The 18,688-nt window shown below is 18.7% G+C and overlaps 2 protein-coding genes across 2 annotated transcripts; both read left to right on the forward strand.

The window, feature by feature from the left end:
• Nucleotides 1-2,884: 2,884 nt before the first annotated feature.
• Nucleotides 2,885-8,603, forward strand: MKS88_000566 (uncharacterized protein; the record flags this gene model as incomplete). The annotated part of the gene is made up of 5 exons (XM_067216809.1): nucleotides 2,885-2,909; nucleotides 3,101-3,222; nucleotides 3,244-3,379; nucleotides 8,029-8,121; nucleotides 8,491-8,603. The coding sequence occupies 5 exons, from the start codon at nucleotides 2,885-2,887 to the stop codon at nucleotides 8,601-8,603; spliced, it is 489 nt and encodes a 162-aa protein (XP_067075801.1).
• Nucleotides 8,604-17,590: 8,987 nt separating this feature from the next.
• MKS88_000567 (uncharacterized protein) lies at nucleotides 17,591-18,477 on the forward strand (the record flags this gene model as incomplete). The annotated part of the gene is made up of 2 exons (XM_067216820.1): nucleotides 17,591-17,671; nucleotides 17,812-18,477. The coding sequence occupies 2 exons, from the start codon at nucleotides 17,591-17,593 to the stop codon at nucleotides 18,475-18,477; spliced, it is 747 nt and encodes a 248-aa protein (XP_067075802.1).
• Nucleotides 18,478-18,688: the final 211 nt, after the last annotated feature.

The following is an 18,688-nucleotide window of genomic DNA, read 5'->3' on the forward strand; positions in this document are numbered from 1 at the left end:
AAAATAAAAAATAAAATTAGAATGGCGTTTAAGCACATTTCAGTCAAATTACAAAAGCGTATTAGTGGAATTTCTGAAGTTCATACCCACCATTATGTACCATTTTTAATTCTAAGATAATATATATATATATATATAATTATTATAAATAACCTTAAGAAAAAAATATACGCCAACACAAATATGTAAAAATTAAAATGCATAGATTGTCCTAATTATTAAATGGTTTATTTGGTATAAAATATAATGTAAAGAACTCCATATGTAGGCAGTTATATTATTTATGATATTACATATAGTTAACATATCATTCACAACTCTTGAGGATGTTATAGAAAAAGAATGCAGAAAATGTTAAAATAATAATATTTTAAAGGAATACTAATTCTCTTTACAAATCATAAATTAGGTGTATATATAGAAATAAAAATTATATATGAAATGTTGTAAGAATTTACTTACAAAAAGGAGTTAGTCTGACAATAAACATGTGTACTAATATAATCCGTTTATATAAACGATTTTTCTTAATGAAAGAATTTAAGGCATATAAAAATTTCATTTTTTAATAAATTCTATTTAATATTTGTATATACATGTATAGTTCTAGTACAAATTATTAATTACAATGAATAAATTAAAAGTTATATTATTATTTTATAAAAAAAGTCATCATATTTTAAAGGAGGCATTTAAATTTACAAGCTGGAAAGTTTTCGTTAAGAAGTTTTTTAAATATAATTTTTCTCAAGTCATTTTAACTAATTCAAGGAATTAGTTTACACGCTTCTTTTTACTCTTAAGATACAATTAAATATTCTACGCGGATATTTTATTTAAATAAAAGATAGAAGGAATTTGATGAACAATAATTATTTTTAATAGTATTGTTTGAAGAAATAACTTTTTTAAATACGTTATTTTTATTCACATATATTTAAAAAAAAATATATTCATTGTTCAAAATAATATTATCTATTAAAGCAAAGAAATAATAAACAAGACAATAATAATTAAAATAAATCATTAAATTTAATGAAGTCATAAAAGAAGTTAAATAGAGTAAAAACTTTAAATGAAATAAAAAAGTATGAAAATAAAAAATTATTTAATTCTTTTCAATACATAGAAAAATATAAATAGCTACAATTAATAATATTAGTAAGAACTTATATATATATATATATTTCTAAAAAATAACAATTCATTCCTATTATCTTGTGTTTCCTATTAATAATTAAATAACAACCTCACAATTTAATCTTCTGCTAATAATATAAAGTACAAAAAAATTAAGTTAAAAATTTAATAAAATACAAATTAAATGTAATTTCAATAAAATGTATTTAAGGATACAGATAAAATTTATTTGAATTAATATTTACTATTATTTTATTTTAACTCTTTGTACTTCAATAAGTATATGTTTAAAAATTAGTAAGTGTATATTATATTTGAAATAAAATTATGCTATTTATGTTTCAATATATTCATACATAAGCACTGTGATTTAGTGATGCACTACTAAAAAATTGTATTTAAACTAAAAATTTTGAAATAAAAACTTACCGTGTTAGTACGTTATAAAGTAAAATTATTTGATGTTTCTGAACACATGGAATATCTGCATTTATGCTACTATAAATTAACTCTGAATTTGTTTAATGTATTAATCTTTTTAAGTGGAGTAATAAAAATAAATAAAAAAAAAAGTAATACATAAAGGACTATTTTTATTGATTTTTTTTTCTTCATATAACATATGTATATCTATTTTAGTAAATCATTTAATTTTTTAGAAATTTCAGAAGATACAAAATACTTAGTTATTTTAATCTACTTAAATACTTTTACACTGTGTGAAATATTGGTTCATGTTTTAAATAACATGGTTGAATAGTTTTTTATTTTCTTCTTATAAAAATAACTTTTATATATACTAAGTATGGTGATATAAATTCATTTATTATTCAAATAAACGAAAAGATAATAAAGAGACATATATAAACAGAAGTACAAATATTAAAAAAAAATATATATATATCTAATATATTTCTGATAGTGCAACATAATTTTTTGTTATTCCTTTTTGATAGATAACAAATACTTGGTTTATCTATCTTACTATCTATTTGTGTCATATGTTCATAATTTTTGACTATTTAAAAATATAATATATATTTATATAAAGTTCACAAATTTGATGAGTTAATTATAAATATAGTTGTAATTAGTAAAATTGTTAATTTAATTTAAGGTAAAGTAATTGAATATTAAAAAAAATTAGCTAAATAGAATTAATAAAAGTCTGTATTAAAAGAGAAAAATATTTTCTCATCAATAGGTTATACACACATCATATTATGATATCGCTCAATAAACATATATATATATATATATATATATAATATATAATATATATATTAACCTAGTTTTTCCTCCTTAGAAAACATGTTTTGTATTTAATATTATATATATATAAATAAAAATATTTACGATATATATATATTTATTTTCCCTTAAAAAATTTTTTCCGCACTACAAAAGAATTCATATTAATGAATTATTTAATAACTGAAGTTAAGTAGTGTTTCACATAAAGAATTATAAATATAAATTAAAAAGTGATTAAAGATATATAACGTGTATATCTTAAAGTTACTTTTTTATTTTATAAAAAAACAAAAGCTTATTTAACCACATAAATTGTTATTTTTTCTAATTCATATATATCTTAATTTAGGGAAGTCTTGTGAAATGGAAAAATTAGTACTCTTTACAATTTTAATTAATAATTTTTATATTATTTTTATTTGAATATCACATTGTTCAATGAAAACAGCATTATATTATTTCTTGAATATATGCAATAATTTTTTAATTTATGTTATTTTTTCCGTACTTGTTGGGTCCGTATATTAAAAGATTTACCGTTGTATAAATTATACAAAAAAATTTATGATGAAACAAGAACAAATTAGGTTGCTAAGAATTTAAACTACTATATGATTTGTTATCAAAGTAAATATGGATTAATATTACATGCTGTAGAACTATCCAAAATATATCATTAATACACAAAAATAACAAAAAGGCGGAGATTTTTTTAATGAAAAATCTTGTTATGAATTGAATTATTGGTTTTATGAAGATCTGTATAAAAATATTGCTTATAAGGATGAGGATGAGAAATTTTATAAGATTTTAGATTTCCATCTGAGTGTATAGTGAATTATTATTGAGAATACGTTTAATAATGACTTTTTATGCCATACTGGTTATTTTTTAACTATTATTGATAACTTCGAAGATCTTATGAATTTTCATAATTTTATGGACAATTTTGTTGTCATTAAAATTGAATATGTTAATGATGATAGTGCCAATATGTAATAGATATTTTAACTACCCTAGTTTTAACGTATCACTACATTATCAGTGAATGTATATATGATCAAAAGATTCAGCTAGTTCATGCAAAGAATATATTGAAAATTATAAAGAGTACATTCTTAGAAAAGTTTGAAACTATTTAAATAATAGGGGAATTGTACGTTTTTATTTTTTTTTGGAGGGAATACCTGTTACAAGAACGTTAAGGGAAAATTACAAAGGGGAAACTATTAAATAAGCATAATTCAATTTAATATAGACAAATTAAAGTAAAATATTAAATTATCGTAGAAGAATCTCAAAATAATATTCTTTCTAAAACAGTATATTACTTAGAAAAAACTGGAAACAGTTCATAACAAAAGGGAGCTTTCACAGTACAAGTTGAATATACAATAACTGATATACAAACTCTTGAGATGGAATCTTTGTAAGTAATAAGAAGTTTCTTTTCCTTTATATCTAAGAGCTGTCTGTTAAGGCTTTTCTCTATGTTAAGCATATTTTGTTTTTTTTTCCTATTGTACAGAGAAAATATATAAATTCCTTTAAGAAATACTAATCGTTTAAATTAACATTAACAATATGTTATCATTAATGATTTATAATTATTAAATAACAATATTGTATATAATAGACATTTAAAATTTTTTTTTCTTGTTTACATTGTTTGAACATTAGTTTTTATCTACTTCTAGAAGAATAAAGATAGAAATTCAATAATGTTTTGGACATGAAGATAAATATTTATTACATGAAAGCATTATATACTTAGTATTTCACATAAGTACATATGTCATATTTCAATCCATCTTGTATCAGATATATTAATAATCTGGAATAACGTAGGACATCATTTGAATTAATAATAATCATTATTGAAAAATTATATTATTACTCTCTAAGTATTCCTCTGATTATAGTTAAGAATAGAAATAATTCAACTCTAAGAAATGAATTTACTTATCAAATTTATAAAATTATAATAAGATAAAAGTCGTTGATATAAAGGATTATTAATATTATGAATCTATATATTCATTAACAAAAGAATAGCATAAAACATAGAATTTTTTAGAAACTCCTACTACATGAATCAGTTAATAATAATAAAGTAAAACATGAAAAGTATAATAAAACGCCAATGAAAGTAGGATATACGAGATGCCATTCGTTAGTGATATTAGAGGAAATATAAAAATTTTATAAATAAATTGATAATGAGTTATATAAATTTGATAATATTTTGCTACAAAGTATTCTTTAGCTTCCATTGAAACAGATGAAATTATTACAGTTTTATTTATAAATTAAATATAATAATAAGAACTTGTGGAAAAGGTTCAAATGATTTATGGGGATAGAATTTATTATCCATTTTTGGAGTGCTTAAAATTGGAAATGTACATTTTGTAATTGTAACAATAAATTAAATTTTATATCAACCCATAACTACAGTAACGTGTGTGTTATTATGTAAAATTATTAGAATAAAATAAATAAATTATGTGAAAAGTAAAAAACATAACATGATTAAAAGTACATATCATTGAAAGAGAAATACATGCAAACAAATTAAAAAAGAATTTTTATTCATTAATATATTATAAATGGTGTTAAGAAATTTTCAGTGTTTCCTTTTTAAATATATGAAGTAAAATTAGTATATATATGTATTTGTAAGATATCTTCATGTAATATTCCAAAAGTAAACATTTTGTTGTAAAAATATCTGTAAAAATTTTGTACACTATTTCTTAACTCTTATGTTTTTGGTAGGTTTAATTTTTTTTTTTTTTTTTTTGTTAAATGCATATAATAATCTGTTATTATCTTTTTTAAAATTTAAATATAATGTGTGAACGCTTTATAAATGAATTATTTCTTCTTTTAAATCTGCATATTTGTAAATATTTAGTTTTTCATAAGATAAAATTATTATTTATTTGATATTTCTTTAATTTTTACTTGTTTGCGATTATAATAAGGACTTCACTAAGTTCTTCATTTAGTTTTGTTGTTATTTCATTATATATATATTCTAGTATTACATTAATTATTACTCTGAATATCGAATGGTAGAAATATTTAAAGACTATATTCATTTCTTGGTATATCTATTTTACATATTAATAGAAGTGAATATAAAATTATTATTGTGTATATAAGAAAAGTTTATATATAATAACTATAACAAATTTTTTCTTAAAAATCATACTTTTTCAAGTTGGGATTATATATAAATATATTCAAAAGTGAATTGTATCATCCTTTTTATCAGTAATTTAAAGCTTTCGACTAAACTATAAAATATTATAGAAACATTTTTGTATTTTTTAAAAATAATAATAGTAATATTTTCTCTTTTTATATTTATAATTTTAGTAATAGTATAATAATATTTAATGATTCCCATTGTGTTTTCGTAAAAAATTAGAATTATTACAAGTATAATGAGAGAACGAAACAACTAAATTTTGTTTATTTTTAAAATAATTCATTTATGTTTTGTAATTAGCAAAATACGAGAAGCTTAACAAATACTCATAAATAGGTTAACAAAAAATTTTATTATAAAATTTTATTTAGCCTAAAAATTTATATATAAATATTATCTGATGATGTGAATTGAGGAACAAAGAACAAGAAATAGAAAAAATTTGTATAAAAAGTTCTGCTTAACTATCCATTAGTTATTATTTTATAGGTGAAATATAAAAATAAGTTTAATATATCTCAGAAAATTAATAAAAAAAAATGTATAAAAATCAAAGAGAATAATTTATCTAGTAATACTTTTAATTAATGTATATGATTAAAAATAAATGAAAACGTTATTATGGAGAAACATAAAGTATATAATTGTCACTTTTACAAAAGTGACGAACTAGCATATAATCAAAAATAGAGAAAAGAATTTATGCAATCTTTATAAGAAACATATAAAAATTAACATTCATTAATTATAGAGGGTAAATGACATGGATTCTTATAGATGTTAAGGGTATTATAAATGCAAATATAATAAACATATAGTTGCCATTATTGTGAAATAATGTAGGTTTTTAATTGTTGAAACATATTTTTCAAAAAAATTAATAGCTTTTTACAAATTCATTTATTTGTTTTTTTATTCTTTTAAGTAAAAATGCTATCATTTAATTTTATTAGTATAATGTAGGAGAAACATTAATAAAATATATGGAAACGTAGGCTTGTGAAATATGATAAAATTGTTTTTCATAATTATTATTGTATCTATGAAAAATAATATATAATACTTCTATATTTGTTTTTATAAAGGATATTAAGTGTAGATTCTGTTAACGTGTTTCCAACAGAACAATATACATTCACGTTTTTGAGATGCATGAATTATTAAAAAAGAATATTCCTTATGAATATTTTACTTTTTTAAAAGCATTATTTTTGAAAATTTTGGTAATTTTTCGTTAAACCAAATAAATAATTTTACACATTTGTTTTAAAAATAGATATACTGCACTATTAATATTTCAAAAAAAATATGTTATGTGGATTCTATAGTTTATATACAATTACGTAACCTTTTAAGTTTTCAACTATATTCTAATTAAGATAATTAGAGAATATAATTTTATAAAAATGAAATATGTAGTATTTTTCAAATAAAATAAAAATATTTTATAAAATTTAAAAATAATAAGTATTTTTTCTATAATTAATTTGCATTTATTTATTATGTATTATTCTTACTAATAATATATTATTAAATTTTTTTTAATTTAAAATTTGTAAAATAAATTAAATTAAAGTATGTGTGCACTATATGTATTTTTATGTACATCAATAAAAAATATATGGATTAATTACAATTCTACACATTTCAGTTTCAAGAGTTAACTATAAATTCTAAAAAAATGAATATGCACTGTTTTAGCACTGAAGGATATATATCTGTGACGATATTTTTAATAGCTATATAGGATTAATAAATAAATATCTCAATTAAAATTATAGTTTATATTTACGAATAATAAATAAATTTTACTATATTAGGTATTTTTAATGATGCAATATGATAAATTTATAAATTAGTATTTCATAGTGGATCAGTTCGTAATATAATGCTTTATTTTATATGAATATTACTTCATTAATTCTAGTTTTTGATTTTTTTAAAATGAAAAATGATCATTTTGTGTGGTGATAATAGAACTAATATAATTTAATTTTAAAGGAAAATTAAATGATCCATCTTTTTAATAAATATTTATTTACATATTAATATTAGTAAGAAGAAATACAAGATATCTCTTTCGACTACGTGTAATTATATGTTATGTATATTGCGCTAACACAAATATTATCAGTTATTTAGTATTCATTTAAATAGAATGACAATTTTAGAAGAAAACGTAAGGATTTATTTCATATTTATTTTTAAATTTTAAATAGTTCATTATTTGTATGGTAAATTTTCAATGAAATACAATAACAAATTCTCCTATGAACGAAAGCATATAAGGGTTTATTTAATCCTTTTTTTTTGTTTAATTTGGGAAAGATAAATTAAAATATTTTTCTAAATAAAAAAAATATTAAGGATTGAATTGTGAAAAAAAAAAAAAAAAAGGGATGATTACGTTTATTAAGATGACTTAGGAGGATTTGATGAATATATAAAAAAATTTTGTAAAAAAGCATGTACAAATTTAGCAAAAAATTATGAAAAGGCTGTAAATTCTGGTAATTGTGTAGAATGTTATTATTTACAGCATTGATTCTATAAGCATACAAGGAAAATTATTAGTATCTCGGGTAATCATCATAATAGCGTATATGATACTAATAAGCAATTTTGTGGGTACTGAATGATATCAGTAGAAATTTTTTAATATTGGGATAATGTAATTGTCATTTTATCGATTCCAAGGTACCATGAAAAGAAGGGAAAGATTTGCATGATTACCTTAAAAATTATGAGTATATATTTAAATGAAATGACAATGATAATAATAATAATAATAATAATATTGGTTGTAAAAACTATTGCATATATGTTATGTGTATTAACTATTTATATAAGGTGTATATATGGGTATGCTGCACTTGTAGTAGATCCGTTACATCTTGAAGAGTGGAATATCCTGAATATATCAAATGAAACTAGAAGTAGTATTCAGATGATGTCTTCAAAAATCGAGGATGTATATATGAAGCTTCCATAGAGGGAGTAGATGAAATAATTAATATCCTAACCATTTATCTTGGTGTTAGAAGAAGTAAATAAATTAAATTAAAACCAATTAGATTAAAAATATTAACACTCTCTGAAAAAAGAACTTTGATACCATGTGAAAAATTAATAAGGGATTCTTTTTACATTGTTATAACATTTAGTTTCACATTATTATGATTTTTTTTTTTTTTGTTTTGTATCAAGTATAAATTCCACTTTAAACTATTAACATGTTGTATTAATGTGTATATTTTATTTTTTTTTTTAATTTGTAACTGTAATATAAATGTACTATATATTTATTATGATTTTTATATATTTGTTCGTTTACTTGCTTTGTATCCGTGTTTCGCGATTAACCCATAGAAAAGGAAAAAGATAGAGTTTATTTTAAGTACAAAAGAAGCAGTTATTAATGAATAATCCAAATATCTTTTATAGGAATTCTCGAATGAAATGTGAATATATATCTTATCATTCTGTGAAGGATCCTTAACATTAATGTGGGAAAAAATATCAAAATTATTAGAAATATGTTATGAAAAACAGAAAAATGTATATATTTGTGTTTATATTTAATAAATAAATGTAAAAAAAAGAAAGAATGTAACTAAATAATACATTTTCTCTTATTTTTTCTATTTGTAGTTTAACTTGTAACTTTTTGCTATTGTGTTATATTAGAATAACAGATTCATTCTAATATTCTTTTAATTTATAAGGTAATTTTATTTTTGCTTAAATTTTGCTTTTTCTTTTTTTATAATTATCTTTATAATAAACAAATATTACATTTTCTTTCTAAAAAAATGAATTTCATATTGGATATTTAACAATAAATTGTTATTCTAATATTCCTAAAACTATAAAAAAATGTAAACTAAATATATTTATATATTCTGCTAAATTCATTATATAGGAAAACGACTGAATTTTGTGTTGTTATGAGATGTATAATATAGAAACTTGCAATGGGAATAATGAATATAAGGATGTAAATGGAATTCTGAAGGCAAAGTTATTATTATTATCTATAGCAGTTAAAATAGCATATAAATTATATGTATATATTTATCAAAATTTATTGGGTATATATTATATAAAACGAACACCTTTTTGTTGTATCATAAAATCATATACATAAATGATATTAAATAATTAATAATAGTTTGATTTTTCTATATTCTGTTATTTTTGAAATCTTTAATATAGTATACAAATTTCCATTTAATTTATTTTGTGAACTGAGAATAGTATTTTTTTTTAAAATATCATATTTATATAAATGATATAAGCTTTAGTAATGTTCTTCATGGTTTAACCTAAAAGAAAAGTTTGTAGTAAACATTTAATTAATTTACAATATAAATTGTATCAATGCATTGAGTGTTTTGTTTCATTTGTTATATTTACATTTGTAACTATTTTTCTATGTTATATCATTGTAGTATTTAAAAATAATGGTATGAAATAGAGAATACATTTTGTGAGTATAAGTAAAAAACTATTTTAAATATATGAACGGACTAAAACTATTATGTAAATATAAAAAGGCAATGAAAATGAATTATAGGATCTTGAAAGTTAAAAAGAGAATTTATAATTATGGATTATTCTGTGTACCATAATAATTTAATAAAAGATAAAAGAAAAAAACTGAAATTATTTTAAAAAAGAATGCAAAAATAATAATATGTAAACTTTTGTATATATTCGAAATGTATAATGAAATTACAAGTTCCATATGAAAGGTTGCGAACTGTTATACATAGGATTATTTCATTTATAATAACGATCGGAAATATACATGAAGAAAGGAATTATATGAGAATTTGTAAATATAAAAATTATTGCAGTGCACATTTTAAACTATATATTTGTTATACATTTTTTAATAGATATTTGAATAACATATTTTTTATAAAAATATTAAGTTATATATCTTTCTTGTCCGTTATGTTGCTTAATGAATATGTATCATATACAATATAAAAACCGTTAACGATAGTTGAATTTTATATTCTGAGAATAGATATATTATAATAATATTTTTTTTTCTTTTGATATAAATAAATATTTTTTAATTATAATTTTATTATGTAATTCTGATATTTGCAATAGAACAATATATATATACAATTTTGTCATTATTGTTTTAAATAGAAAATAGATATATAATTTAAAATTACATTAATAGATTAAAAATATTTTTATACTATAAAACAAATGAAAAAAGGTGTTGTTTTTATATCGTTCAATTCTTAAAAAGAGCTGAAAAGAAAAACCAATTTCTATTACATATCTTAACAATAATTTACTTCAAAAATACTATGAACATGTATTAATTACGAATTAACTAGGTTAAAATGAATAAAAATCGATAACTCAGTTATTCATGATATATATTTATATTAAATCTTATTTAGATTGTTAATTCCAATAATATATCATAAAAAAAGAAATAATGAACTATTCTATATATTCTTATTCTAACTTTTTTAACATTATATTATTATTTAGTGTTATCAAAACAATTTAGAAGAGAAATTAAAATAAAAGGTAAAAATGACTAATTTGGAAATTTAAATATATTGATAATAGATAAAAATTGGTATATTCGAATGAGTAAATTAATGAAAATTTAATAAAGTATAAGGAAGAAATGTGAACTAGCACTGTATTAGAAAGGGATATAAATCTATCGAATAAAGTGATATGCAAAAAGTATATCATTTGGAAAAACGAAAATAGGTGCATTATCTTATTTAGATTTTTCTTTATTTGATATAAAAAAAAAAAAAAAATAAGAAATATACTTTGATAAATACACATTTAATACGATGTATGAGAATGTTATAAATAAAAAAAAGAAAACTAATATTATTATTTTATAATTTAATTTTCACTGAAAAACATAATAATAATAATAAATCATAAAAAAAAAGAATATATACATATGTATATATTATCATACTTATCACTTTTTTCAGTATAACAAATGAGTTTACATATAAATTTTTATAATAATTAATTCATGTAACATTCTTTGGGTATTTAAATTCTATATATCAATTATTATTATGAAAAACATTATTATATTTTTAAATAAATGATTTCATAGAAATATAGTAAGAATGTAAATCAAATATGAGTGCTTTTGTTTAAATAGTCAATAATAATAAATTACTTAATTTTATATGTTATATAAGAAAAGTGCATTTCTCATAAATAAAATTATAAGTTAGCATTTCTTTATTTTATCAACTTCTTTTATTTACCTGCTTTTTTATTACATGTTTAAATTATTATATGAAATGAATTATATTTACTAATTAATAACTTGATTATATGTGTAAATACATTATTAAATTATGCCTAGTAGCAACTGTAATGAAAAAGATATAATTTCGTGAGATGTAACTACATTATAACAGTGATTATTAATTATTGTAAAAATATTATAATTATTTTATATCAGAATAAATAAAGTTATATTTTAAATGTTCATTTTATAGGATATTTATTTAATTATATTTTAGGAAAATTCGAGAATTAATGGTGAGAATTTAAAATAATCTGTTAGAGTATTATATATATTACAGCAGTGTAGGTTTAGTAAAAATACTGTAAAAAATAATTAAAAAGTTAAGATTGATTTAACTAAATTCTTTCAATAATATAATGGTAACTATATATTTTGATGTTTTATTAAATATATTTTACATATATTAACTTACAGTATTTTATATAGAAATTATTAAGAATTTTTTAATATTATAAAACTATCAGACCGCAGAAGGAAACTGTATGAATTATAAATTTTATATAACTTTTCTATTACTTACATTACTACATTTATTTTTGTTCTTACATATCTTCTGGTAATTTAGTTTTGTTATTATTTTGTTGTGAATTATCTTTTTATAGTAAATATAATATTGTTTTTACATTTCTTAATATGTATTATTAGCTGTTTCCATTATTGAATCGTATTCTGCGTGCTTCTAGAAGCTTATTATATATTTATATAATTAATTGTTACATTTATATAATAGTAGTTACACTGTCCTATTTCTTTCAATATATAAATGTCATGGATCATTAGTTACGCAAAAAATCATTTTATTATTCATAGTTTTCATATTTTTTCCTATAAAATTATTAATTTGTAATAAATGTTTGTTTTTATAATATCTATATATTCTTATGAATTAAAATTTTTTATAATTGTCATTTTAAATTTCAAGTTCATAAATTTGTATTCTCAAAAATATATTTTTTTTTTTAATTAAAAAGGGTTACGTACATTAATGCAGCATGCATAAGATTTATGGATCGGATATTTACTTACACCCTATTTTGTTTTGTGAAAAATGATATATATTTTTTAAATATTATGTTTCTATGAAATGGGAAAAACTTTTACATAAAAAATTTAATAATAAAGGTAAAATTAAAATGGTTACTCATAAGATTAATAGTTATTGTGTATTATCATACATCATTTATTATTATTTTCATAAACAAAAAAATATTTCATATATATATTGTATATTTTTACAAAAATTTGTTTTAAGTATATATTATAAAATATTTATAATATCTAATTATATAAATGCGTGCAATAATTATTTACAATTTATGATTGACCACCAAAACGCTGATCTTTAAAATGTGTTCATAATTAAATTGTTGTGTAAAAATTTTTTTTAAGTATACATGAGTAAATATCTTAAGAAAGTAATGTATTGTATATGTTAAGATAATGATTTTCTAAATATTTGTTTTGTTGCTAAATAAATTCTTGTATTTAAAATATATTCCAATTATATATAATTTTTTTTTATTTCTGTAGAAATATCTAAAAAAATGTTAAATTTATAATTTCCATAGGAAGATTTTAATGCATATATATACAAACATAGATTTTTATATATTAAATATTAGCTTATTAATACATGAAATTTTAAGAAATATTTTTTTTTGTTTTATTTTTTAATAACTAATTTATTTCTATGAAATTATAAGATAAATGAAATTTATAAATTATATTTATGAATTGTATAATGTTTTTATGTATATATTTTATATTAATACATAATATGATAATCCAAACAAGGCTCCTATAATAACAATGTCAAAGCGAAAATAGTACAGTGCATAAATATTATATTAATTATACATACAAACATACATACGTATTAAATACATTTTTTTATTTGTTAATTTTTTATTCACCTTTTTTACATAATTAATTTGTTTAATCTTCTTATGTATAAATTGATGTTGTAATTTTACAATTTTATATTAATATAACACCCCGTTTTACCATAAGAGGAATTATTTTTAAGTATCTTTAATATGAATAATTTTATTGAACCATGAAAAAAAAATTATTACAGTTTTTGATAATTTATTTTTACTTCACACTAAGATATAAAGTTACGTATTTTGTTGAAGATCACTTTTAATATGTATAATATAACACCATATAAATATTAATAACTTTGTTATTAATCGAGTCTGTAATTCAACAATTATAATACAATTAATCTTTGATTAGTAAAGGAAATATGTTATTAATAGTACATATAATAATTAATCTTATAATCCAGAAATATAATACGTGTAATTAATAAAATTGTGTTATGTACCTTAAAATAGATACTTTTTATTTGTAAAGAAAAAAAAAAATATATATATATATTTAGAATAGTTCTTATGTACAATTTTTTGTTGCAGAACTGAGATGTATTATTGCATATATCAATGACAACTAAAGTGAAATACTAAAATATTTTTGAGTAGTTGGAAAGCATGATTATTGTTGTTACATTAATTCTTAAAGACAATTAAACAAATTATTTAGATTTAAAAAGTATATATATTTATTAATATATAAAAATGTATATACTATAATTTTATAACTGTTAGAGGTATATAAAAAAATAACATATGTATTGCCATATAATGTAATTCTTATATTTTTTTTATAATTTAATATTAAATTTGTAAATGTATTCAAGAATTAGGAAGTAAAATGTTCTTATATTGATATTTCTTATTTTATTTTTTTATTTTTATTTCTGTAATAAATTATTTTTAAAGCTATAGGAAATATTATTAAATTTTTTCCTCTAATTTGATTTTATTTTTTTCTGTTATTAAATATAACTACATGAGAAAAAGGAAAAAATACTATTATATTGCTTTTTATTAATAAATATTTTTATTACGTAATAAATTAGAGAAAATTTAAATGTAATTTCCTACCAATTATTTATAAACTAATTAAAGAATAATTCAAACAGTATTTTATTAACAATAAAAAAATAAAGAACAATAATAAAGTTCTTAGAATTAATTGTTTCAGTGATATATATTTAATTAATTATTTTTTTAATATTTTTTTCTGAATACATATTATAATTTGCTGACATTTATATTAATCAGTAACTTTATTTTATGTATAATATATATTTTCAATAAATATATAGTTCACATTATATGAAGATTATTTATAATAACAATATATGAAAATCAAAGTGTGCGCTTATAAATGAACATAATAACCTTGTTCAAGTAGAGATAAACTATATATATTATATATTCCTTTATATAGTCATTTTAAAATACTTTATTTGGTTGTTTAAAATTTTTTCAAAATAAAATTTTTGTGTATACATTCATTTCAACACCTCAAGGGTACATCTTTTTAAAATATAAAGTACTAATATTATTGCTATATATATTCATATAAAATTTTATTTTAAAAGATAAACACATATAAATTCGTATTATATTTATATTTGTGTAAATGTTTATTAATTCATTTTTTATTATTATCCTCAAAATGTGTCATAAATATGTGCTTTAAGTTAAATAGTTTTTTCATATAATTTAACATAAAAATTCGTATTTTAAATATAAAATTTATGATTGAAGGAAATTTCTTGGATTATGTTTCATTTGACCTGATAATTTATTATATAAGGCCCTAATTCTGAATCCATGAATTACAAGTTAAGGCTTATTATTGCAGCAGAAGGGTATTGATCTATAATATGCCAATAAATATTACACATAGATACAAACATATATATCTTTTAAATAGTAAACAACCTTATTGTTAAAAAACTTCGTGAAAATTATTTTCATCTACTAATCAATTTTACTCTTTTTAATAAATAAAAATTCTTTATGAATTAATGGATATACTTAACATATATAAGTTCGTAAAAATACATATATTTTAAAATGGAAATATTATTAAGGCATTTATTAGCGGTTTTTTAATATAAATGATATTTTCCTTAAATTGTTAATTGTACTTAGTTTCGTTTTATTTAAAATTTTTTATATGGTAAAAGTATGTTTACCATGAATATGACATTTATTATATATTTAATAAATATAAATAATAATATTAAAGAAAGGATATGTTTTATAGATATCAATATATATATAATTAATCATCCAATTTAAAAAAAAATATATTTTTTACTTGTGGATATATATATACGCATAAATAAAGAACATAATTAAACATAATAATATATTATGTATTACAAACATAGTAAATGTATAAGATAATATAACTTATTCATATTAATGCTTTACAAAGCAAAATATTTGATGAAGGGGAAATATATTTATACTGTTTTTTCAACAGCTAAAAGTAATTAAATCATTGTATATGGTTGAAATGTGGAAAATTTTCTATAATATTTATACGATACAATAAAAATTATAACCATAGTTTTAGCTAAGAAATTGTTATTAGAGGTAATGGCTTTTAATTATTTTTAGTTCATCGTAATCTTGATTTCATTAATGATATTCTTTTATATCGAAGAGAATTTTTCTGTCTTGTTAAATGCATTTTTTTATTAAGTAAAATAGATAATAATTTCACGTTAAAATATATCATTAAGGTGTAAAATAATTATGTACATATAGCTATTTATAACATTTTTAACAAAGAAATTTTTTTTTTTTTTTTTTTTATTTTAATGGAAATTATTTTAAAAAAGAAATTTGTCCTGGTTTTGATTTTTATTTCTATTTTTGTTATTATTTTTTTAATATGTATTATTAACAATTTCGAATAAATTTTAAAGGTACACAATGCAACCTCCACAGAAGAAAAAATTATTTGGTTTAAGATTATTTATAAAAAGTTTAACATAAATTTGTCTTATATATTATAATAATTAAAGTAAGCTAAATTAAAATATAATCTATTATCACAACGTTGATAGGGGCTGTTAAACATCTTTTTTTAAAATATATAATTATACGTATTTTGCATATGTTACATACGTAGTAATTGAATTTTAATTAATCATTATTTTTATAAAAATATTAATTTTATTTTCTAATAATTTACTTTAATCATTGGATATAATTATAAAAAAAAGTTTTGTAAGAAATAAAAGACCATAGATGAATTAAAAGTACTTTTTTTTTTTTTTTTCAATTGTAGAAAGAAATTTTTAATCTTCTGAAAGTCTATCTTGTATCTACTATTGTTGAGTATTTTTATATTATATTTTATTAATATCTCAAGAAAATTAAAAAAACATTTTATTAAAGTAAGTAGAAAATATATAAATATAAATAATTTTTTTTAAATAAAGTATTTAGAGCATATTTAATTTTGAATATTATATAATAATTATATGTTTTTAAAAATCTTAATTTATTCAATATTATATTAATAATAATATTTGAACAAAGAAAAATTTACTAAAATATTTTTATTTAAAACATTTTTTGTTTTTTTACGTTTGAATATGAAATTTTGTTATATATTAATATATAAAAGTATGAATTTAAAAGATTTTGACAGAAAACAATATAGAAAAAGAATTTTTACATAATATATGTAGTTTCTATTGATTATTATATGAAAAATCATATATATTAAAATTCTTTTACCACAAAATATTAATTCTTATCATTAAATTCAACATGATGATACAAACAAATAAAGTCTCTTTTATTAATATTGTCTCATTTACTATTTTAATATGGATTAGCCAGTGTTCATATGAGGTAGTATAACAATCATAATTAATAACATTTGTAGTTTTTTTTTATAAACTTGCATTTTCATTTTAAAACTAATATTTTTATTTATATAGAAGAAATATATATATTTTTTTAAATATTGTATATATTTACTTAATTTTTAGTCAACTACTTCTGGAAAATCATGGAATAAAAACATCATCTTATATAATGTATCAGATGCAAGAGTAAATAGAATATTAATTGGAGAAACAGATGTAAATTTTCGACAGAACTACTCATTCTTAAAAGAAAAGGCCATGCATTTACTTGATGAAGATGATGATATTTTTGCAAATAAATTAAATGCATTAATACAAAATGGGGATTTTCAAGAAAATTACAAAAAAGAAATGTACGATAGTAATTTTGAAATACCATTAAATTCATTTAAATATATTGATAATAATTATGATAGTTATGATAGTCTCAAAGAATCGGAATATGGAGAAAAAAAAGAACCAATTAAAATGAAAAAATTTTATTCAAGAAGAAAAAAAAAATCATCGTTGTCTAAAAGTTTTTTAAAGAGTTTAGATGAAAAATACGAAAATTGCGTGGCAGAACTAAGGGATACAAAATGTAAAAGGACAAGGAAATTTACAGATAAGTTTGAGCTAAGTATGTTCACAAATATGTTTATAGCTCTTAATCCAATTTTGATATCCGGTTTTCTCATGATAATGTTTTTGATTTCAAAGTCGTCTGGTGGTATATTATTTTCAGTGGCTCTATTTCTTGCATCTGTAGTTTATGTTATCTATAAATTTTTTAAAATTAATGGTGAGTAAACGTAATAATTGAATTAAGCAACATATGAATAATTTTATACACTCATTTTTATAATACTAAAAAATTATTCTTGGAAATCTTTAAATTGAATGCAATTATTTTAATATACATAAAATTTTATATATTTAAGAATATTATGTAAACACCTATTATCTGTGCTATATTTGAATTATATTCTTTTCAATTTTTTATCTAAAAAAATTGTTTAAT

Source organism: Plasmodium brasilianum, chromosome 1 (genome assembly GCF_023973825.1).
Source record: "Plasmodium brasilianum strain Bolivian I chromosome 1, whole genome shotgun sequence".
Taxonomy (NCBI): Eukaryota; Apicomplexa; class Aconoidasida; order Haemosporida; family Plasmodiidae; genus Plasmodium; species Plasmodium brasilianum.